The 25,641-nt window shown below is 33.9% G+C and overlaps 1 protein-coding gene across 1 annotated transcript in view; it reads right to left on the bottom strand.

Annotated features, from left to right (window-relative positions):
- The window catches only part of CSMD1 (CUB and Sushi multiple domains 1), a 1,065,588-nt gene that overhangs the window by 122,639 nt on the left and 917,308 nt on the right, over window positions 1–25,641 (bottom strand). The window contains exons 34-40 of the mRNA XM_014251392.2: window positions 24,914–25,117; window positions 23,676–23,800; window positions 22,972–23,068; window positions 17,644–17,748; window positions 10,113–10,231; window positions 4,885–4,954; window positions 2,678–2,794 (exon numbers count right to left, since the gene is read on the bottom strand). Coding sequence (XP_014106867.1) covers window positions 2,678–2,794; window positions 4,885–4,954; window positions 10,113–10,231; window positions 17,644–17,748; window positions 22,972–23,068; window positions 23,676–23,800; window positions 24,914–25,117 — 837 coding nt within the window. The remainder of the gene's footprint in view (window positions 1–2,677; window positions 2,795–4,884; window positions 4,955–10,112; window positions 10,232–17,643; window positions 17,749–22,971; window positions 23,069–23,675; window positions 23,801–24,913; window positions 25,118–25,641) is intronic.

Below are 25,641 nucleotides of genomic sequence, written 5' to 3'. Positions count from 1 at the left end.
AGAGAAATTAAATAAGCTACCAAATAAACTGGGTATTATAAAAAACTTGTAAAAATATGGGATATTTAGTTCTAGTACCTTCTCTGACCTATGCAAAGTGGGAGGTATGAAAACAAATATTTCAGCTGCTGAATAAGAACACTTAATCCAGTGCTATCAACAGAGGGGTACACACTGAACATATCAGTCCTAATACCAGCCATCTCTGCATGATGCTTGATATGGCTACTCTGGCTTGGATGAAGTCACTAATTTTACAGTGCTCTCAGGGTCTGAGATGAGGTAGAAGAAGCAGCCTGGAAACATCTTGACTTCAATATTGATGGCTAGTGATTCCCAACAGAGACTGGACATCAGCACGATAGAAATGATAAAGAATTTAGCAGCAGCTTAATGTTATACCTAAATTGCAAAAGTGACAAGCAGATAATCAAATTTGGCATATTGATATAGAGCCCAAACATTATTTAGGTATTTGAATAAAAGCATTTTCTGTTATGAAATATTCTCTGGTGAGCTGTGGTGTACCTTTAAAACTGAATCATTCTAGTTTAATTTCTGAGAAGGAATTTCTATGTCTAGTTGTATATCTTCAGTATAGAAAAGCTTTGTGTTTTAAAAATATTAAAGTAGGTTTAAAGACAACTAGCTGAAGTAGTTTCAAATGTGCTTATTTCAATTAGAGGACACATTGTATGTGTTCCCTCAAGCCTTAAGTCCAAGTTTATACAATTTGCAACTGTCAATTTGATATGTCAGAGAAGAATTTTTCTACACTAAAAAATTTCTTACATAAAATTACATGGAATAAAACTGATACCTGCAGAAAATAAATCATTATCTGGTCAAACTATAATTATAGTACTTCCTGCTTGAATCTCAACAGCACTTCCTCTCTCACTTGAAAATACTCTGAATAATTAAAATTCCAAGCTGAGGTAATAGTTTTCACAAATGTTAATTAATTAACAGCTACATGTGATAATTTTAAAATCACAACAACTCACTTGAAAATATATATGTTCAATTTTAAATTATTTCGATTTTAGTACTGTCTTCTTTTACATGACTGATATATTTTCATATAATGAAGAAAGGACTATATTTTGGTACACATTTAGCTCCCACAATTTTATTCTTAGACTGTTTAAGCACACAGTTGTTTTAATACAGTAGAATGTATGTAAACAAACAGCTTTTCAGTAGACAAGCTTATACTTCAAATTAAAATAATACCCAAGTAGAAGTACTTTGTGAAAGATCACATCAATTAGGTTTTTTTTTAACCTGATGTAAAGATATTATATGAGGATTATTTAAAAAAATACTTGAGGAAGAATATCACTGTAGGAACTTGGTGGTAAAAAACATCTTTGGTAGTATTTTTGAAGGCAATGATAGATCAGTGCTATGAACACATTGTATGTGTTAAAACCCTTACTAAACAAAACTATTATATTTTCTATTTGTAGAATAACCACTACCAGAGACTTTCAAAGAAGTGAGCAAAATAATAACAGGATACAAGGTGCTCATGTGCAATTAATTCATGAAAAATTTTCTACATGGAAAAGCTTAAAGAAAAAGAGCAACTCTGACACATATGAAGGTCTATTTTTCAAAGGCAGTATTGTAATAACCTAACTAGGATGACATTACTTATCATTTCTATTACCTTGGAAATGTAGCTGGACAATGTCCAAACTAGCAAAGGATGTTCTGTCTGTGGTTATCCTACATCTATAAGGATATCTAAGGCTACTAAGGCTATCCATAATTATGGTGGTTCAGTTTTACCCTGTGTTCACTGATAAAGGGCATTGTTCTAAAGAGCAGCAAAGCAGTTCTACAGATTAACTTAGTGAAATACTATGAAAGCAGTAAATCTCACTACAAAAATCCCTCTTATGAATGCAAGTGGAGAACGTGGAAAATAAACTAATTTCCTCAGATAAGAATAGTAAACTTAGTAATGAGTTTTTAAAATTAATTTTCTTGTTGAACATTGGCATTGAATTTATAGTATGGGACGTGAATTTTCACGGCAAGAAAACTTATTCCTCTTTCAGTTCTAATAACGATAAAAGACTGTGTTTTGTACTTACAGATTCCTTATTATCCATGATTACCTTTTCAACATAGTTATTACTTATTTCTGAAGGTATTTTTTGTATGGCAACAGTTTCCATGTAAACCTACAAAGATTCTAAGTTGGCAATTGTAATCTAGGATTTGGATTAGAGTTTGAGAATGCTTTTAACCAAATTCGTAGTTCTAGAAGTGAGGTTTTGTCTACTTTTATAGAACATAAAATACTGTTTAAAAAGTCACTTGGAGAACAAAAGACCATTATTTAATTTAGAAGTCAAATTATTTATTTCACCTGATATTTCTTCATGCCACAGATCTCATTTGCTTTGAAATCAGTTTCTGAGACAGACTGAGTAAATAACAAGTTTATCTGGCAAAGTCACATTTTAAAATTGCCAACCATTTTCATTTCAAATATAGCAAATAATTATGTTAGGGCTCGCAACATATTCACTAGATAAAGTCCACGTCATATTGGAAATAAAATATGTACAATAATATAATTTTAATTTATATAAATATATAAAAATATACATTTAAATCTGATTATTACAAATAATTGCTCTTCCAATATAAGTTTACTTACCATATCCAATAGGCAACAAAATTTTCCATGTACAATCTAAGTTACTGGGGTAATTTCCAGGAAAACCTGGGCTCAGGATCACACCAGCCATGTTTGTCAGTGTTCCACCACATTTAGCTATTAAAACGAAAAAGAAAATCACTGTATCTTTTATTAATATTATTTCTTAGTATTTGACATATGCTTAATTCAAAATGGATTTTTCATTTTGTTCCCATGACACAAAAGCAGTGAAATTTATTATAGTCAAAACACTCCACATAAAGGAGGAAAAAAAATGGAATCAGTTTAGAGCAAAATCTTTACTTAAGGTGGTATGTTTACTGTAATATAACTACAAATGTGTAGTTGCACATATAGACAGGACAACCCATTGTCTCAACTTCGCAATTACTGTTAAAAATGTCTGGTGATATGTTGAGATATGTTTCACAATCAGAGGAACAAATCTAGAATTAAACTGAATTATGATCCCAAATCATGATGCAGCAACAAATCTAATACTCAATATAATAAAAAATACACTTGAATTTAAAAACAAAACAGCAAACAAATGCCTCCACCACAGTTTTTACTTTAATTCAGAAAGACAATAGACTTGCTGCATAACAGAATAATTCTTTGCTTTCTGTTGGTATGCTTCTATTCAGCAAATTCATGTTTGGAAATTTAAAACCCATTTGCATCATGTAGGATGACATAAAGCAAAGCTGTAAATATATGAAGCAACCTGCAAAAAAGTGTCTGAGTTTACACATACACTAGGACAGCAGTATGAAGTAAGAATAACTTTAAGAAATCAAATTAGAATATTGTAATTTATATTTAGTACTTGAGGAGTCATTACTTTAAGGCCTGTGAATCTTCATGCCAGGCATTACATTAATACATGATCTGATAACACAGTTATGATACTGTGATACTGTCTGTTGTAATAATTGCACTGATTTTTGTTTGCATTCTATAAAAATGAACAACTTAAGTGTTAGAAGCAAGAGAAGAGGGAGGGTTATGCTTTAATGGTTTGTTTCTTTTCTTAGGGGTATTTTAGCTCCCAGGATAGCACAATTTCATAATTCAAAGAGCTCAATGTTTGCAAAAAGGAATGATATTTAATATGCAAGGTGAAACATAAGGTTACCATAAAAAGAAACAACAAAAAGTGCCCAGAGCCCAAAACACCCCTCCTTGAATACATTTTCCATTTCTAAAACTTATTGGAAGGAAATGTACTGCTTTTATATCAATCAAAAGTGACTGTTTTGTAGAAGCAATACAAAATAATTTGACAATACAAAATAATGTATGGGCTGAACTTGTCAAGGAATCTATAAATTATTTCACATTAGTGTTGTTCAATATCATTCCAATATTTTGAATTCCTCTGAGATATGAAACTAATAGAACTAGCTTTTGCTGATTGAATATTGAAATGAAAAGCTTTCACTGAAGAATGTATTTCAAAGCTAAAGTGACAGTACATTATGATGGACTTGTGCTTCTCACCCCTCACTTCCTGCTTTTTCTTGAAGTCGCATACCAAAATACAGTAGAACCTTGACTCTCTTAAATTTTGTCTAATCAAGAAAAAATACGGCAGAAGATTATTTTCTACACACAGAAGACCCAGATCTGTTTGGCTAAGGTCTAAATGTACTTAAAAGGAAAATGCTTTTTAGCTTTACTTTTCAACTCAGAGTCATTTAACAGATGACATTTCTCAGATTAAAAGAGCCAGACATTTCTGGATCCCTAAAACTCCTTTTCATTCCACCACTCCTGAAGGCTTGGCTTCAGAGCTGCTCTCTAGTGCCTGCTTTAGGAAATCTCCTAGGTGCCCTGCACAACCTGCCTGGCTCCTAAGTTTTCCTAGTTGAGCACCCTGCAAAAGGAATCTGTTAACTTCCTCTCCTTTATGAAGAAGATTCATCCTGATTCAAAGCAGTGTAGCCAGGGAAAGCTACAAAAATGGTTAACATATGGGTTTCCTCCTTTACCCACTCTCACAATATTTTTTTAAATACCATTTAACCGTATGTAGATAAAAAATTGTCCTTTTTTAATTTTTTTTTTCATATTTCATAGATACAAATGGAAACTCAAAAAAGTTTTGAATGAAGCAGAATTAAGTTGAGGAATAATGGGCATGACAAGGTCAGGGGTTTCTTGTGACTGATGGTCAGAAAACTGAAAACAAGTTTCCATACCAATGCAGAGAGGAGATGGATAGTTCCAGCGTCGAACTGTTCCTGGCATACAAGAAATATGAGAACGCCCCTGTTTGGAAAGGGCAAAACATCAGATTACAGATACTCATTTATGGGACTTTCCTGAAAGATAGAGCTACAGAGGACCTCCTGGATAATCTAATCAGAGTATGTTCTTATATCAGCCAAGTACATGATAATTACTTCAATGAAACTCTATTTTCAAATAGTTCTGGTTTTATGTTCTCATTTTTCTATTGAATAAATGTTCTAAAGTAACTTTTCTCTAGTAACTTGGAAATTTCTTAGAAGTATTATTATAAGATGGAAGCAGCTACCATGTGCGCTCATATAGTCTGATTAGTTCACTGCCTGTTTCCATTCCAGTGTATTCCAGCTACAGTGAAATCATAGTGTTTGATTTTCATGCTGCAATCCAGAATGAATCAACCACTGCTCTGCATCAGTAGTAAAGACAGAGAGGAACTGGTTCCACATCTACTTGCTACAGATGTTCCATGTGGACCATGCTAAGACTGTCATCAGCAAATAGCAGCAGGCCTTGACCTCTCACACGGCCTCACAACACGACCCACTGCATTCATGCAACATCTCGGCAGACAGCTGCAGAAATACGAGTGTCTCTTTATTTAATAAATATAAATATAGAATGTCTCTTTATTTAGCTGTTGTGTTTAATTTATTCTGCTTATTTGTAAGAAAAATCTCAAGAACAAAGCGGACTCATGTGGTGGTAGGAAGTTAATCAAGACATGGGTGTGTGTAATTTGTACAGTCCAATCCCACATACCTCAGGGTGACTACCTAGGACCAAAATGCTCCCATCTTTGTTTTCCCTAGGAACAGTTCAAACTGGAAACTTAACAGTAGCACAAAAAGTCTTTTGTTGGTCAATTCTGTCCTTCAAGATACTCAGGTTATGCATTCTGCTGCTGAAATCCAAAAGCTGAATAAACTGGCAGGAGTAAGAACAACTGATATAAAGACTGAGACACAGAACTGAGAACAAAGTTTAGTTTCTGTTTTAATAATTTGGATGTACAGACTCATGCAGGTTACTTAACATCCCTAATTTATTTTTGGCAAGTGTACTATGAGTCTAAAATTTAGTAAGGCAGCACATCTTATCAATATAATATGAAGATTTATTTAAATATTATTTGTCCATAGCAATCATAATATCATAAAAATTAGAAAAATAAAGAATAGGTAAACTGCAGTAAAAGAAAATCCATTTGATGACATTTCTCCCACATCATTTGTAATGCTTACACATTACCTTGAATAAAGTTCATATAGAATTGCATGGAATAAAACTACTTTAATCATTTTGTTAAGTATATTTAGGCAATCATCTTCTGAAAGCCTAACTAAAACATATCCAGAAAATTACTTGGAAGGAAAAAAAGGATCAGTTTTCACAAAAAGAGTGGAAAATAAATTAGTCTTTTTCTTCTAAAAAGAGTCCAAATTGATAATTCAATAAAAATATATTTTTTAAAAAAACCTTTTTAAAGGAAAAAATGTCCATGCACTTACTGTATCATCTTAGTTACTTGCAAAATGGATGAGGTTTTCAATAATTTAATTAATGCAATATTCCCTGTTTTACTCCCTCTTTCTAGAATCCATTATTTCATTGTTTTATTTTATTTTTTTTAGTTTTCTGTGATTGCATATCTCTGATGTGAGTCAAGGGGGAAGCCGTAATTTAACTACCACAGACAGGACAAACGTAAAATAGCCTATAAAGGATCTTTTGAAAAATAAAATTAAATGATTCCTCTAGCTTCAATCCTCTTTCCAACAAGAGCACACTCTGATTTCAGTCTTTTAAAGTTCCCTCCTGTGGGGAGACACTTAATCCTACAGCTAGCAATTACCTTTCTTATGCATCTCCAGGTAGTAGTTTGAGCTCTATGACTTTTCTGGTAAGTCTCAATTATAAACTAATCCACAGCTAGCTGTTATTGCTAGCTGTGAATATGTTCTTTACAGATTGAGGATAAATTCACAGCTAGAGGGAAAAAAAAAAGATTCTGAAAAGTTATGCTGGTCTATACTTGTTGAATAGCAAACATACTGTGCCTCATAGAGCATTATTTTCATTATTATTTCTTTTTAATTTGGTTCCATTTTTACTTGTCCTGAGTTACATGCTGCATATATAGATATGTATGTACTTTCTTCCAGCAAAGTCCATACAGCACAGCAATTCTCAGCAATATTTTGAAAAGATTCAAACTCTTTTCTATTGAATTTGCATATTGATGACCTTTGTTTTACACTTTAAACAAGCTCGTGAAACTACTTTTTATATATGTCAGCTTCCACAGTTAAATTAAATTTTTAGATGTATTGAAAAAGTTTAGAGTTGGAATATATACAGTTAAGATACAATATGCTATAAAATTTAAAAAAATATTTAATAATAGAATCCCTTTAAGTATATAAAAATAGGTGCAGTTAGTCGGACAGAATAGCTGATGATGCAGTTCCTTGAGCATGTATTCATTTCTAATCATGTAATTAAAAACAGAATAATGATGGCCTTTTTAAAATATTCAAAATTTAGGCATTTCCTAGTTGAAAAAGGTAGGGATAAAAGAGTCTGCAATATGATGGGCAATACAAGTAGAGGTCACCCCACTAAATCTAAGCAGTTTCAAGTTTGATACCTGTGTTAAATTTTTGATATCACTGACAAAGGACAATAAGAGTAAAGTTCCTGTTCTTAGTATGTATCATTCCTTGGAGGAGTATGGCTGTTTATCTCTAGTGTCACAATGAAAATCTAAACAGCTGATTGAGATTATGTGTCTGTTTCTTATATTAAATAAATTGTATTATATATTTCTCCATCTCCATAGGAAATCATTAGTATAGGTTTAGTTTTTCACTTTTTTCCTGTCAGATCACTACTATAAGCTTAGCCATAAATCAGATGTTTGCCTAAACGTATTTCAGTCATAACAGCTCAGAAGCAGTGACCTGGATCACAGCAATGAGGCACTAAAAAAACACCTCTTGGCAATTATATGAATGGCAAATATATAACAGCCCTACCAGCAGATCTTGATTCTTTCCCCATAAAGCGGACCTGAATAAAAATATATAAAGAATTGCACACAACTTTTCTACAAATATTCAAAATAGGAACCTTTCTCAAAAAAAAACCAAACAAAAAGAAAAGAGATTACTTTTTTAATCCAACAATTCTTAAAATACATTTATATTTATTGTTGTGTAATCAAGTTTATTACAGGCTGACTTCCAGGTAGATTCTGCATTGAAATAGACTGTCCTGAGTCTACAGATGAATACTGCTAAAATCAGCTCAATGCATACAAAAACCCTAAAAGGACATATAAACTACATCTATACTAGTGGAATTGTCTGGGACTGAGTGCAAATGCACAGTGATTTATATATCTACCGCCTTAACTTTTTTCTTCTGAATTTATCTATAAAAAAAGTGCCACAATGCAAGCTGCCTGTGAGGAATAGTTTCTGGCTTGTGATAATTACTGCTATGATATTTCAGCTAGGCCAAAATCATGCCAGCATGCCATTCAACAAATAAATAGTGCTGAAGATGAAATTTCAGTTCCCATGTCATTGGCTCAACTATAGGAATATAGGTATAGACACATAATATGTCCTTTCATCATTTGTTTAGTTCATTGCTACTTTTTTTTTTTTTTTTTAAATAGAAAACTGTTAATGGCTCAATAGCTCTATAAATGAGAGTCTAAATCTATTTTGGTGTCAACTTTTAATGACAGATAGTCCTTCTGAAGTGACCATGTCATAAAAACGTTATCAAATCTCTCATTTTCTTACTGACATGCTAACTACAAAGGATACTGTAAGGGAAAGATGAAATAGAGAAAATAAAGTTAAAAAGTCCAAATGTTATTGGGTTTGTACCATTAGGTATTCTCAAAATAATAATAATTTTGGAAGAAAAACATTTAAGTAGTTCATATATGAACAATCAGCTGCATTTTAAGTAACCCACAAACTGTCAAATAAGCAATGAGTGCTCAGGGTGAATAGAGAGTTGTCTTTGTTGTGCTCGTCAAATCTTTTCTAAGTAGCAGGATACTAGAATATCTTTTTTCCCCCCCTATGGATATGGAATGCTTCTGATGCAGGTTGTTTCAAGTCACATAATACAAATAAAGGAAATAATTTAGTTTTAATACTTAACCTATACCTGCCATACATGACTGAAAAGGTAAGTGTACTCCTAGTTACTTGGAGAGAGGTGTTTCATGTGCATGTGTTCCCACAAGCAGCCTAGAGATGAGATGCTTAGTCTGAATCCTGCAAGAATTTTAGGAGACTGGTAAGAAATATGGAGACCAAGGAAATATCCTATATATGTTGTGGGAACGCTGAATTGGCAGTCCTCAGACGGGGAACTTTATCCTTTTAAGGAGCAGAAGTTGTGGTGCTTTGCTTTCTTGGATACAGGTTTTACACTGTCTTGGGAGGGATCAACTAACAGCCAAAAGATTCTGAACCCAAGTGTTCTCAATGTATTTTACAAGTGGTGGATTATATACAAATAAATTAGAGAAACTAATGAGGAAAGAAAAGAAGCTTTTAGTCTTAGATTTACAGAGTGCTGAAACATTTACAAAGAGCAGCTCAGTGATATGTCTACCATGGGAAACTAAACCAGTGTGTGAACAGAGAACATCCCCAATCAAGGAACTAGTTCTTAATACTTTTCCATGAAAAATTTTTAAGAGTAGATTTAGCATTAATAAAATTTGCTTTAAAAATTAACTTCCACAATTTCTGAGCAGAATATGAAATCCCACAATGTATTTCTACATTAAAATTTCACCTAGACAAATCAATCCTCCAAAAGGAAAGCACAGCACTCTATAGTATAGTGCTATAACTATTTTCTAGAGAAAACATTTTATCTATGTTATTTCAATGTTCATTTTGATGGCTTTTACTGCTCGATGTTTGTTGATGTGAGACAATATTTGCCAGATTTATTGAGGGCAAGAAATGCTACACATTTGTAGCTTTATAATTTGGGAGCACTCGTATAGGCTCTGCCTAAATTTTCTCTATGTGCATACTACATACTCTCCATTAGAATACATTTTGGGCAGGCCGCTTGGCATTTTATTGAAATCATTCCACAGTGTGTTTTTCAAAGTCAAAAAGAAAGAAAGCAATACCTGTAATGTGTATCCCGGCTCACACTGAAATGACAAAACATCATTCACCATATATCTATCTCCTGATTTGATCCCATTGCTAGGAATTACTGGTTCTGGACAGGCAGCAAGGCCTACAGCTGGAAAAAGTAAAGACCAAGATTGAGAAAACATAGATAAGTGGACAGCAGGTCTTCATTGATATTCTCTGCCTTAATGAATTCTTTCCACAGAATTATGGGGTTTTATGGAAACATTAATTAAAAATTCATTTCAACAATATACTGAAATTTTGTTTAAAACACATAAGTTTTCAGAACTGTTTTGCAGAATACAAAGCGGTATGGCTGAAGCACAAAGATTATACACTGTAACAGTACCAGTTACTAGGTCACATTGCTGTGACACATTACACAGTTTTCGAGTCTCCAAAGCAGCACTGTGATTTTAGTTTGTTAAAAAGCCTGAGCTAGGTTTGTTTGCTCATTTTCCTTTATTGTTTTTTTTTTCAATCCTTTCCTATCCTTGTGAAGAAAGTGGAGAGAGAAATGTACTTTTCATCACTCAAATATAAATGCTTTACAAATATTGAATGCACAAATAAAATTTCACACAATTCCAGCTCAAGTTTTAGCTGAAGTAAATATATTTTTTCTAATAAAGCACATGGAAGTCTGAAATAGATTTTATAGTTTCACAGTAAATTGGGATTGCTGTGCCAATTTTTTTTCTTTCTTGGAATTAAATTCTATGGTCCTGAATGTTCCTTGTTTGTTCTGTGCCCTTGAGTTTTACTATATTTCACTTTTATCAGGAATTAAGCTAATGACAAGCCATTCTAATTCTGAGTGAAAACCATCAAACCTTCATAACAAATGATGCAAGAGGTATCAAATAAAAAAATTTCAAATTAGCAAATAAATAATTATTTAATAGTTGCAAACAATTGGACCTCCCTGAAGTAGTTATTTTGTGTACTGAAGTGTATAATTTAGGAAAAAATCTAAACATTCTTTAAAGATTTTCAGGAATATCTGTCACAGAATTTACAAATTTTGATATTCTTCCAATATAATCAACTTTCAAATGATGTTATGGTGACTTCACACGGCTGCTACTAGTTTCATGTGTGGTCAGTATGAGGTGCTGTAGTGGTCCAAATAATCATGAAGATATTGTCATTAACTTCAATGGTTTGGGCTTTGCTGCAGGTTACTTATTATTATTCTTTTGGTCAATCAGTTGGTATTCCACAGTACCATAAATGTATTCGTGTCTGGAAAATTCCTTTGAGTAAAAGTACTAAATAGCTGTGATGTGCATCCACACAAACTGTTTTTTTCAGCATTAAGTGTAATGAGTCATCGCAATAATTCAAAGTATCGTAGGTAGACTGCTGTTCACTAATTTGTGAATCCAGTGTTCAGATGCAACTTAAGCAAATTGATGCTTATTCCTGCATTTTCTTACCCTTTTCACTTTTGAATAGAAAATAAAATTTTAAAAGATCTGCTCCAACATCACTGTTTTTAAATAGATAAGCACCTAACAAAGACACTAACAGTGACTAAATTGCTTACAGATATCAATGTACTTGCTGAATTCTGTGAATATAAATTTGAGGTTCCCTTCCTATCATCAAGAAATTTGTATTTTGGAACACAGCATTCCTGTATGTTGAGAGTAAGAGGACTGCAGGCTTTGATCTGTATGAATAAAATTACTTTTATGTATTTTTCTGAGTTACAGAAACAGCTAATACAGTGGCTGCACAGTGGTACTAATAATATTCTTTTTATATAGCTTATTCCATCATTGGTCAAATAGCATACAGAATTTAAACAGACTATGATCAATCAAAAACCTTCAAACTTTCTATGTAACTTTTAGATATTGTAGTATATTATGTATTTAAAAAATTCTAATAATTAGGTAAAAGATTTTTTTTCTGCTAGCTGCTTATACTTTTCGTAACATTTTGTATATAGTACTTCTTTGGTCTGATGATGCCAATTATAGAATATTCTATCAGAATGACATAAAACACTTAGACTTTCTTTGATATACCTGATACTAAGAAGCAATATTACCTTCCCAAAAGCAAGAGAAAGTTGAAAGCAGAATCAAATACAATTCTGAATCCGCAAATCCCTGTTATTCTAATCTTTCCTAATACTACTGCAGTGTAGTTTGAAAATTGGTTTAGTTAGAACAGGTCCAAAAATCAAAAGAATGCTTGAGAGAAAGCAAAATTCTGGTATCTGGGGACAAACTAGGAAATATTCAGAGACTCTGAAATACATTATTAAACTAGATAGTATGTGAAGAGTTGGTAATACAGGGAAAACATGTTAAATGTCAAGTCCAACCAATCAAAAAAGAACAAAGATTTCTTAAGTGCATGTTTTTCAGAGCTCAGCTTCTGCTATGCAGTACAAAAGATAATATATCAATGTCAAGAGTGATAACCCTCTCCTTTCTTCCACTTACTGTTTGCTAAACACTTTCTTGACTCTACTGTGGCATAAGACAAATATGCTTTACTTACATAATTATATCCATGCCTATGATTATCTCAAATTCTGTCCAAACATCACTGCCATTGCTGGCTGAAATAAAATCCTTGCTGGCATATCTGACAATCTGAATGCCCATTAGTGTCCATTTCAGAAAGCTGAGAACTGGGCAATACAAGAATATCTTGTCAGCTGGACCAAAAGTCATCAGGCTTTCTTTTTTTAATTCCTCCCACCCCCAAGCAGCTAACGGAAACATATTATGCTTTATTATATTACAAACATCAAGCTGGAGTGAATTGTTCTTTCCATTTTGATGATGGTGTATATCAAAATCCAAGCTGTCCCTTTCAAAACTTCATGCTTCGGGCACCAGCCTAGAAAATACCTTTATCTCAATGAGTTACTGCAGAAAGGTCACATTCTTGTCAACAACTAGTAAGTTGTACAGATATACTGACAGGATCAGGACCTGCTAAATTAAAAATGGCATGTTTATGATTAACACCTGCTTTAACATGGGGAAAAAGAAAAGACTTGCACTGAAGAGCTGCATTAAAAATCAAATTGCATGAAAGATCCTAAACTGGACCTGTAAAATACAATATGCTACTTGGAAGAATATATTTTCTTCTCTGCTAGTCTGATTTTCATCTTTTAATTTATCAGATAATTTCATGATAGAGAAGTACTACAAAAGACAGTCAATTGTTCTCTAGTCCCCTTTGCAGTTATTTCAGCTGCCAATAACTTTTAACACTTGAAAAGACATGATAGAGTGGCTTCAGAAAAGGAGATGTTGGTAAAAGTAAGCTTATATTCTCATACATATTCCACCATCTTGGTATAGCAATAAATTAAAAGCTTACAAAATGAGTGATGCTGACCTGTGCCATATATCCTAATTCAAGGTAATAGAGCTAGATGACATTATTAAAATATTGATTGCACAAAACAAGATTTTTACTGAAACAATTAATTTTAATCTCTAAATTTGGAGAGATAGATAGATGATAGATAGATAGATAGATAGATAGATAGATAGATAGATAGATAGATAGATAGATAGATAGATAGATAGATATTCAGTGATGTTTGTGGTCTGAATCTATATATCAATATTCAGCATATATTCAGTTTTTATTAAAACAAACTTGACTTTAACCGAGAAGTTCATGCAGCATGTTGAGCAAACACTCATTATTTCCAGACTTTTTATTTTTTTATTTGTTTGAATATTAAGGAAAAAACTACTACTGAATGAATAGATTAGATTTTAAGGCCAATCTTAAAAGATCAATAGCCACAAATGCTGTGGAATTAAAACAGTCACATTTCTAAATCACACCTTTTTGGATACCTGATTCCTTCATTCATTAGATTAAAAGGAATTTGATCAAATAGCAGGGATATTTATTCTTCCTACTGTTGTACATATAAGAATTCAACAGAGCACTCTTTGATTTGACTTGCTGATGGCTGTGAAAATAATTATATTTGGTATTTATTCTAGCACATGCATATGAAAGATTGGTTAAATGATTAATTCTCATCTTTTCTACAGTAATCTGTTGCATATTTTACCTCTTTGTTAACCACAGGTTGCTGGAACCAGTTTAAAAACCTACAGTCCTTCTGCAATAGCAGGAAACATCGCATAGCAGCCCTCAACAATACTTACAATTATGCTGTGACCAGAATGACATTTTTCTAAGGCACTGATCAATTATTTCTTTTAAATTGAGTGTATCTGACTTGAAAAACAAAACAAAACCAAAAACCAAACAAATGAAGGAGTAAAACAAACAAATAACAAAGAAACAAAAGGAAAAAATCTAAGTCATCAATCTGACCATAGAATACAAATTCAGTAGACCACTTAACTTGGGAAAATGACCTTTTGCATTCTTGATGTCTAACATGAAAACATCCTAAAGTAAGTTAAAAATTGTATTATTTGCCTTAAGACTTGTATGTTTTTGAAGTCTACAAAAGAACACTATGCACTACCTAGATTAGACATAGACTTAGGTTTGCAGGAGCAGACTGTTCAGATCCCTCCCACAAAAATAAAGACATACATAGAAAAAATCTGCAAGTGGACAGGGCAACAGAAAGACATTGGTAAAAGGAAGAAAATGTTTCAAGAAATAAAATTATTCAAATATTTAAATTATCTTGAAATATTTATGATTTGAATAAGTTTTCATCAGTGGCTGAAGCTTTTATAATCTATGAATTTCTGTAAAGTTACTTCAAAACAATATATAGTGCAGAATATAAGACATGAATCAAGTGTTTGCAAATTAAATATATCTTACTGGAGTAAAGTTTTTCCTAACATATTGATCCAAACCCAGGCATGCTTATAACATTTATGCTGGTGAAATATCTTTTAAGTTGAAATACTTAAATATTTATTCTAAAATATGATGTGCTATTTGTAGAGGCATAATTTTTATCATGTGTAAATAATGTAGTAGTGACTTAAAGACAGTCTCCTCTGTTGCTCCTTGGAATTTCTTCTGGGATGAAGGGAATGTTCCTAAATAATTCTTACTTTCTAATGCTGTAATTAAGACTTTTTATATACGGACATCAGGGTTCTGCAGAATACCTTAATGGTTATTTTAGAGCAGTTTCACCTACTACTCTAATTTGTAATGCATGCAAAAGATAAGGCTAGATGAAACACTAGTAGGTACATTTTGTGTCTTCTATCCCTGCTGTAGTCTGCTGATGTAGGATTTGAATTAAAAATTTGGACTCAATGCATTCAACAGCTTCTTATTGTGAATGGATATTTTTCTGTTAATATCTATAATTGGAAAACTAATTGTCTTCACTTTAACTCCTAACTGTCTTCCTCCTAGAGAAGTAATTATATCACAGACTCATAGAATATGCTAATTTGGAAGGGACCCAAAAGGATCATCAAATCCCATTCTTGGCCCTACACAGGACATCCCAAGGGTCATATCACGTGTCTGAGAGAATTCTCCAAACACTTCTTGAGCTCTGTCAGGCTTGCTGCCATGACCACTTTCCTCATGTGAAAAAGTGACTGCTCAATATAAACCTGTAAATTCTTGCTGTGGGAACTGGCTGAGTTTCTTTAGCCAGTCACACAGAGATACACCGTACTCCTACTAGCCCTGCAGAGACCGCATAGGCACATAAGAAACAATTTTTTTCTCTCCTGTCAGACTAGCAACTAAGAATAGTTAACTAACATCTGAATGCTCAACACTACCTTGACTTGTGCTAAGGTGCACTTCTAAGAAACACTGGCCTTGAAATATTAGCACCACTGAAGTCCAGTAGATGCTTTAAGAGAACACAGCTGGGAAACTGGCAATTAAGAGTCAAGTAAAAGTATCAATCTAAGTGATTTCACTTGTTAACAGAACATGTTTTGTTAAGGAGTTGCAGGGATAATAAAATTGATATAGTAAAATAAAAATTTAAAATGCTCATTCTATGAATTTCTAGAATTAATGTGTACTTCTTTATACTTCATATGGAATTTTAATTTCACGGAAGGGTAAGAGAAGTACTGGAGAAGGAAAACAAGATGACCAACTGTGGAGGAGGAGTCCCCAGACCAAAAAAAAAAACCAAAACCAAAACAAAACAAAACCCCCAAAAAATCCAAACAAAAACAAACAAACAAAAAAAAACCACCAAAAAAAGCACAATCAAACAAAAAATATTTCTCTAAACAGTAGATTCTAAGAAAATTCCTGCAGAGGTAATATTCATATTTTCATTCTATATCACCACTAGAATGATTGTTCTAAAATAAACCCTACAACATATCTGCATATAAATATTTGAACTACGCAGGAGATTAAATGAAAACATAGGACTGTCTTGTGACTACAGTCAGATTAAAATATTTATTATGAACTATAAATCTAGTCTTTCAAAATTCTTTGCAGCTTTATATTTTCTTTAAAATTTTTATTCACAATCCTAAATAGAACATTAAAAATCATCCATGTTTATTTACTTACGTGTACTTCTTCAAAATATTAAAAATGACATTAGCATTCTTAGATATTATTATAGGACTCAATGAAATATAAAAGCTAACTCAATTTTCAAGAAAATTCTTGAATGGCCTTTGAAAAAAGAGATGCTTCAAAAATTATGATTTACTTTTTGTACTTCATCTAAGCACTCCTCAGACTGTCAACTCATAATATTACTTTTTAAATTGTAGAATATTCTTAGCAATACCTATTTCCAGTTAAAATCACATGAGCTGTGTAAGCACATGTACTGAATTTACTATTATTCTATAGAATTTAAGTTTTGAAGAGATGTAATAATGCAAATGTGTTTGACTTAAATATGATTATATGAGGTAACCTGCTATGTTTATAACTCCACACCTCTGTAATTTAGAATTAAGTTTCTCAAAAAATATATAAAAGGTTGATATCTAGCAGAATTCACCATGAAAATTTTTAGATTATTCTGTTTATACCACCAGTGATTTACCAAGATAACTGTTGTGTTTTCTTGTAGCTCTGAGACTAAAATGTTGGATTTTTGCTATTACATCTATTTTTTGAGAGAAAATAATTTGAAGGAAAAGAACAAGTTTGAAAGAACTACAAGGCATAAATATATGCACATATTAATAGGAAAAAATATATTATCTTCTCTTGTTTTATCTATTTCCACACAGGGAAATTAACTCTTACTTTTTGTCACCTAAGCTTCAGAACTAAACTGAAATAAGTTAAGAAAACCACATCAGCATTAAACCTCACATTTTAAAAATGCTGTTATGAATTGCCAGGTTGAATTGTTATGTGGTGCTAATTAGTGAAAGCTGCTTTCCATCAATTTCAAATGTCACTTCATTTAAAATTTCAGTTTAATAGATACCACTTATACAAGGCTTGGAAGTCAGGAAAGAAAAAAATAAACCAAACAAGCATGCAAAAAGAAAAATGTAAAATATCTGTTTCCTTTTCTATACACATGCTTTTTCTGAGAAAGTTTCAAGAAACAAGGAGCCTTACTTTTGTATTCCAGGTGAAAACCAGCTGCTGCCACACTAATGTCAGAGTGAAAATGAAGGTAAAGTTGATTGGAGGTGCTATTTAACAATGCTGGCACAGTTGTACCTGGAAAAATAAAAGTTATGGAATAAACTATAGCATGCTGATCGGAGTTTTGTATTGAAAGGACATAACCAGAACTGAGTCAGACAGGCTTATTTTTTTCTCATCACATGGGAATCTCAAATATTTTACTGTTCTGCCTTCTTTTCTCCTGAAGTTGCAGGAAAAGTTTGATTACAAGCCATTACAATAAAAGGCTATGTAAGTACAATCAAACAAGATCCCATCATGTTTAGAGGAAATCTTATTGACTTGGACAGAAAAAAAGATGTAAAGAGAAAGAAAAAAACACATAAATAAAGGATTTGATTATGACAACTCATATGGCCCAACTGCCATTTGCAAATGTGTTTCCCCACATTTCTATAGAACCCTCAGTACAAAACAAAGCAGTCCAGATTTTTTCTGTGTGTACTTCCCACAACAATATTTAAACCGCTTATGCTAATTCAGAGGATATGTCAGAAAATGAAGAAGCAGGTACAACACTTTAAAAACCCCCCAAAACAACAAAAACTATACCAGCTTTTCCTAATTCAAATATCTATAATAAAACTGTGTATGCTACACAACAAGCTTATCACTAACCCAGGGTACATTCTTTGCCACTGGAATTGCTAAGCCTGACAAACACTTATTTTATTAACACATGATACCATGTAACTTATATTCTACTGTCTAAAGCTGGAAGACCCACTGAGGCTAAAAATTACATCATTTTCTATGATTACCCTCAAAGACAGTATCAAGTAGTTAATGAACATCAATGGTGGATGCATAAGAAAAATTCTCTTTTTCTGTGGGGCATTTTCTGTTTCTATAGTAACTGTGAGCAGCCTAGGTATAAGCCTGAAACTTGGGCCTAAAAAGAAATGCTAAAAAGAATTATCTTCCTAAGTCTACAGTCTAAACTAGGAACAGATAAATATTTCTAAAACATTAATTAGGCAAAACCTTGCTATATAAATAGAGGACCTGAAAGATGACAAGTTGGCCTTTAAGGAATGTGTTTACTGTCTGACACAGAAATTTTGAAAAAGCATCAAAATTCAGACAGTAAGAGCACTCACATCACACAATATTACTCTGCAGTACAGAAAATAGCAAAGCATCTTCCTGGAAGATGGACTTTTCCTAGTATCTTTTAAGGAAAACTCCCTGTCTGACCATCCAGACAGGATAGTGACAGTCTCACCACCAGAGACTTTCACAGCAGGGACCAGAGCCCCTTCACAGTGGGCAGCTCCAGTGATCTGACCAGTCCCCATTTCACTCCCTGCACACCCCACTCTCCCAGTCAGACCAGGTTTCCTCATGGATTTCACCCTGGGTCTCCCATATCAGTCTCGGATGCCTCATGCCATAATGCCATTTATTCACAGTGAACTCACACTGAAACAGCTCAAGCTGATGCCTCTGAAGAGAATCCCAACCAAGAAGCCCCTGGGCTTTTGCACCCTCACAGTTTTACCACTCACAAAAATCTCTTTCTCCCTTGATCTCAGCTCCTGCCATATCTCTGTGTTCATCAGGCTGAGCCACAGGTCCCTGGGGCCCTTGCTGTGCAAGGTGTTGGCAGTTCAAGGCCTCTTGCCTCAGGCTGCATCACTCAGAGATCCATGAGCAGCTTGAACTGCAGGTGCTCATGCAGCTACCGGCACCAATTGTACTCCTCAACAGTATCCATAAAAAATTTGATATATATTTAAGGATGTTTAAGGTGTCCTGTAACAATGAGGATGTTAACTCATAATGACTATTATATTCTTTAATGAGCAAAAGTCACTGGGCTGTTCTGTTCCTTTCTAGGATCTGGTAACATTTAACACCAGTCTTTTACTTCCTTAAAGGGTGGTATTCAACAAGATGAGAAGTTAGATCCTATTGTACTGTGGGAAATAAATGAGGCTGGTTTTTAATTCTCATAATTGCCACATTCAGTGGCATCATTCAGGCTGGCTATCTGTCACAAATGGAACCCTCAGGGACTGATACTGGTCCCCATACCGCTCTAATATCTTCAGAAATTAGTTGGTTGGTGGGATTGAAAGTACCCTCACCAAGTTTGGTGGTGACACTGAACTGAGGGGCTTACATGTCAGAGAGACCTGGAGAGACTAAAAGAATAGACTATCAAGAGCAGTATGAACTTTAACAGAGGCAAGTGCAAAGCCCTGCATGTCTGTTAGAATAAGCAAAAGAGCCTCCTACAGGCTAGGATTTGTGTGGTTGGGGAGCAGCCTTGCTGAAAGGACCTGGGACTGTCGCAGTGGGCAAGCTGAATATGTGTCAGCAGCACACTGCTGCAGCAAAGATGGCAAATAGGTTCCTAAGCTTCATCCAGAGGGGTATTACGAGCAGAGACAGAGCATGCTGCTCTTCTCAGCACTTGTCAGGCTGTGAGTGGACTCTTGTGTCCCATTCTGGTCCTCACAATGCAAGAAGGATAAGGATAGACTGGAGAGGTCCAAAGGAGGACCATAAAGATGATCAAAGGCTGGAGAATTTACCCTGTGAGAAAAAACCAAAGGAGTTAGGTCTCCTATTCCTGTAGAAGAGGAGGCTCAGAGGGGATCTCATCACATTATTCCAGTACCTAAAGGGTTCCTCAGTTCACTGGGAGCCACAAGGAGAAGACAAGGGACAAGAGATCCAAGATGCATAGGGGAGTATTTCATCTTAGCGTTAGAAAGAACGTTTTTACAGTGGGAACAACCACGCCCTGCAGCAACCACCCAAGCAACAGAGTCCCCATCACTGGAGGTTTTGAAGATACAACCGGACACAGTGCTGGACAATATAATCTAAGTTCTCTTTCCTACAAAAGGTTAAACTACATGATCTTGTGAGGTCCTTCCCAGCCTGGATTGTTCTATGATTTTATCATTCTCTGATCTAACTGGAATTCTATTGTTCACTTGCTAACCCCTGCCTTTTCTGGGATTGGGTATATGAAGCATGGAAGATATGTTTCGGTGTGGTAACCAGATGTAGTGTCCTAATTGTTTTGAGCTTCCTTTCCTGTCAATAGAGAGAAATCATACTTAAGAGGCAGGAGCAGATATCACTGATGATAGCATAAGTGTAGATATTGCCATGCTAGAGATGTGTAGATATCTAATGCTCATGTAGACAGATACCATGGTAGGATACTGGGAGTTTTACAGACTTCATAACCTTTTGATTGAGAATCTGTAGTCTGGAAAATAGGCAACTCTCCTAGGAGGCAGTAAATGCACACAAGTTTTGCCTAAAGGCTTAAAAAGTAAAGAGGACTGATAGGTTTTCTATTTAAATGTTCCATTATGGTATTATTACAGAAGATTGTATCCTTTTCAAGTATCAGCAATGGCAACAAAGAGTAATGTATCTCATTCCAGAGGTAAACGCTACACTGACTGTGTGAAAGTCTGTTTAGCTATCTAAGAAATTTCCATGCCAAGATCAGAGATCAATGCTCATTTTAAGCATTTCTTGGATTAGCACAAGCATACAGCATGGATCACATTACCTAATTTCTTTCTAAACTTAAACACCATCATAAGAGTACATTATCCAGATGTCAACCTCAATGGGTATACTGTATTTGCATTCTCTCTCTGTATATGTCTATGCACACACATATATATGTATGTATTCAAAGGCAGGATCTGCTCTACACATCGTGCAGCCAATGTTGTATAGAAAAGAGGGCTGCACTGAGCACAAGGCCCTCAAACACGTAATCTCAGTCATCCAGGAATCTTGGAAGTGATTGTCCAAAAAGAAACAGACTCAGTGAATTCACCTTTCCAAGTCAAGTCTGTGACATAATTAGCACAATTTAGTCAGTTCTTAGTAATTGTACACCTTTACCTCTTGAATGTGTATTTAAAAGACAGAGGAATCCACAGAGAGTAAATCAGAAGACAATGGTTTCATAAAAGATTTAGTAAGAGAGAAATTTTACCACTCATGAAATCATGCCTGGAATTCAGTTTGAACATCACATCATTGGTTCAGTTTTGAGAACAGAAGATTTCATGCCCTCCTTACATATTCTTTCCCATGCAAAAATATAATTCTTCATTTTAAGTCTGACATTCATTATACTAGACACAAATCCACAATAAATCCATGCTACTGTATCTCCAATTAAATATTTCTAACACAAAAAGCTGTCTTTTTCAGTTTCCCTGGAAAGTAGGAAGGCTTTTAAGCTAAAGTAAGATGACACACTTAATTTGTAGAACAAGGAAGAGTTTTGATTCTTGAGTATTGTTGAAATAGAGTATTGTTAAATGCATAATTTCATCTCTTCTTCATCCAATGGGGCCAATGTATTTGCCACATAATTCACTTCCAAAAGTAGATTTATTTTCATAATTTCATTTCTCTTATTTACCACACAGCCCTGTTACTAGTTTGAGGTATTTCTGAGCAGCACTTAGACAGGGCCATGGCCTTCTCACACCATCCCACCAGTGAGCAGGCTGGGGATAGCCAAGAATCTGGGAGGTGACACAGCCAGGACACCTGTCGTTAACTGACCAAAGGGATATGCCACACCTTATGGCATTGTATTCATGAGAAAGTTTTTCAGCTGATTCTTCACTTCCTTACTAATCCAATATACATCTATACTTTAAAAGTTACTTAATCCCTTTCTCTTGGTTTGGTTTACAGAACACACTCGTTCTATTAAAAAAATGTCCCATATAAAAAAAGAAAAACTGTATGTGCTAGATGTACATTTTAAACAACTAATTATCTGTTTTTGTTATATCCCAGTTGTTTTATTCAGTTTGTTCTGTGAGGTCTGGTGGGTTTAGATGAAGATTGAATTCTTCATCTCTTTCATGAGAAAGGCAGGCTAATAAAGATAAGTTAAGTCAAAGCTATCAAAGGAAGACCCTTGAATGTCAGTGCCAGTTAATATCACAGTATCTCCTCTATGAGAAGGGCAGGAAAGACAAAAGAAAGGGTTTTTTTTTAAGTATTATCAACTAAATTCCACTAATCAAAGTTAAATATTTTAGTGTCATATTTTCTTCTGAAAACCTCTTTGAATTTGAATATTGACATGTTTACACCACCTGAAGTCTCCCAGAAATGAGAACATCTATTAACAGTATCAGAAATGATGGAATACGTACTTCTTGCCTATATGTGTGAGCAAATAAAGACATATTCTCTCACATACATATAAATATAAAACTGTATCTTTAAATCACGGCATATGCTAACCTGAAAAGCTCCCAAGTCGCGGTGCTGTCATATCTCCACCGTCATATATTTCAAGGGAGTCCCAATTATGTTCAGTGGCAAAGCTGATGACCTGGATCTATAAAACAGGACCATAGAACCTTTTTAGGCCAACAAGACATGGGCATTTTTAAATGTTCTAAACCAAACAAAATAAAAAGAGAACACGTAGCAAAGAAAAGAGATCCAAACAATAGAAACATCAGTGAAAAAAATGTACATAAAAAATCAATATTCAGTTTTTTCATCGTATTAACTCTTTGAAAATATGACATTAGATAAGTAAGAAGGATTTTGCTTATATGTTGCATCATTTTAAATAATTACTCAAAGTGTAAATGAGCAGATAATCAAGATAGCTTCTGAGCTCTCAAGGGCCTCAATAATACCGTAGCAGATAGAAAGAGTTGGTATTTGCATATCAGATTGAAGGATCAGGACCTGCTTTCAATATACTACACAATTAAAACAGAAAACAGCTTGTTAATCATTTCTCATTCATACCCCCATGTGAAAATAAAATAACATCAAATAAACTAACCAAGGAACAATAATGAGAAATTCAGAGCACTAATATTTCAAGTACTCCACCCCCTCAATTATAGGATTACTAATTTATGAAATTTTTAGAGAAATAACCAAAACAAAGCACTTAATATTCCATGCTTGACAGAATACAGACTTGCCTGAATACCTGATCCCTCAGTCACTATGATTTTCCACACACAATTCAAGCTGTTACCATAAGGTTCAGGGTAACCTGGTGAAAGAATAGTACCTCTGCGCTCAGTAAAATTCCCACTGCATGGCACTGAAAGAAAATATTACCACAGATTATTACACAACTTAAACTACTTTAGAGAACAGAGAAATAGTAATAATTTTACTAAGATCAAGATAATTCTAATAATTTAATTTTGTAGCATAAACATATAGACATGAAGCAATCATCTGAATTTAGAATGAATCTTATATAAAATATATTAATGATTTCAAGCATGAGACAACCTGACTGAATAAACAATTCAGAAATGACCTTAATTTTGCATGTGTACAGCTTAAAACAGCCCAGCATCAGAGCCTAATCACGTCATACCTTAGAGTAACAACAAACTGTAGACATAACATTAAACACAATCACGATTGACAGAAATCATGTGAATTTACCCGCAGCCCAAGACAGTTCCAATATTGAATCTAGCTGATAAAGCAGAGTAGTACATTAAATATTTTTTACTATATACACACTTGCTTCCTTAAGGTTAAAGAAAACAGAACAAAAAAATATATAAAACTGAGAATACACAGAAAATAGGATACCTATATTTATTTTTAGAACATTCTAGTTAATTCTAGAGTAAAATTCTAGGAATAGCAATGACTTTTGGATATAAATCCAAATAGGGAGAATGTAGAACATTTCAATATTTACAAATAAATAGTTCAGAGTGCTAAGCATTATTTCAGTGCAGGTCTATTGACAGATTAAGAAAATTAGTTATACCTAAAAATGCTATCATTATTCAATGTGCACTATGCTTTTGCTTGAGAAAGGAATCATCCTATGTATGATAGAAATACACAACAAGTACTGTGTAATAAAACAGGCAAAGGCACTTCTGGAGAATAAATTCTGTCCTGTATTTCAAGCTGTAGATAAGTCATGAAAATAATGAATGTTCAAGAAAATGTGCATCACACTTGTTCATATAATCTAAATCATTATATGAAACAATATACTGCCTATGAGCCAGCTGGTACTCAATTATTTCTTGATATGGAAAACTGCTTTTTTAAATTGGGCATGACTGATATTAATCGAAGGAGAGTGACTATATGGGTTAAATACTCTTTTCTGAAACAATTCCTGATTCCTAATTCAGAAACATGTGACAGAACAGACAACGTAAATGTAATTGCTTACCTACACAGCTTGGTACTGTGTCATTCCACTGAGCTAAGGCATTTGGTACAGACTGACACCGGATAGCTTTTGAGCCTTGTAGCAGATAGCCAGGACTACACTCAAATCGAACAACAGAGCCTGCTGAAAACTCAGAGCCAATTCTCCTTCCATATCTAGGCTCAGGAACTGAGCTACACTGTGTATCACTTGTGCGTGGAACAGCTGAATAAAGAAAGGAAAATATAAAGTCATGAATACAAATGACAGTCATAATAAAAAAATAAAAAAATAAAAGTAATAGACCAGTAAGAAGGCTGACTGTTTCTTGTATGACAGAGCTTAATTCATGTTACTTGCTCTGCTCCTGTATTCCCAAAGAATGGATTAATGCTTTCATGGCTATTAGCTGGAATGGGGTTTTGCTCTGTGCCTGTGTACATTCATTTGAGTGCCATGGCAGCTCAGAGACCTTTAGACTTTGGGTGCACAGATTCAGGCATGAGAAGATCAGTGGGTGTTTCTGCGGCCCTCTTCCATGACAGGATACTACATCTACCACCTACTTCACTTAATAAATATAGGGCTTTTGGCTTATCACTAGAACTTTTTTCAGGAAAAATTTATGGTGTAACTAATCAGATACAAAGACAACATAGTATCTTACAAATATCTGATTTATTGTATTGGAGAATATGAAGTGACAACAATACACACCTTCCAGGCTATTTCAGTGTTCTCTTTTGACA

This window comes from Pseudopodoces humilis, chromosome 3 (assembly GCF_049639895.1).
Source record: "Pseudopodoces humilis isolate 2021_Gansu_Grassland_sample_001 chromosome 3, ASM4963989v1, whole genome shotgun sequence".
NCBI classification, from domain to species: Eukaryota; Metazoa; Chordata; class Aves; order Passeriformes; family Paridae; genus Pseudopodoces; species Pseudopodoces humilis.
This window is presented reverse-complemented; position numbering and strand designations above follow the sequence as displayed.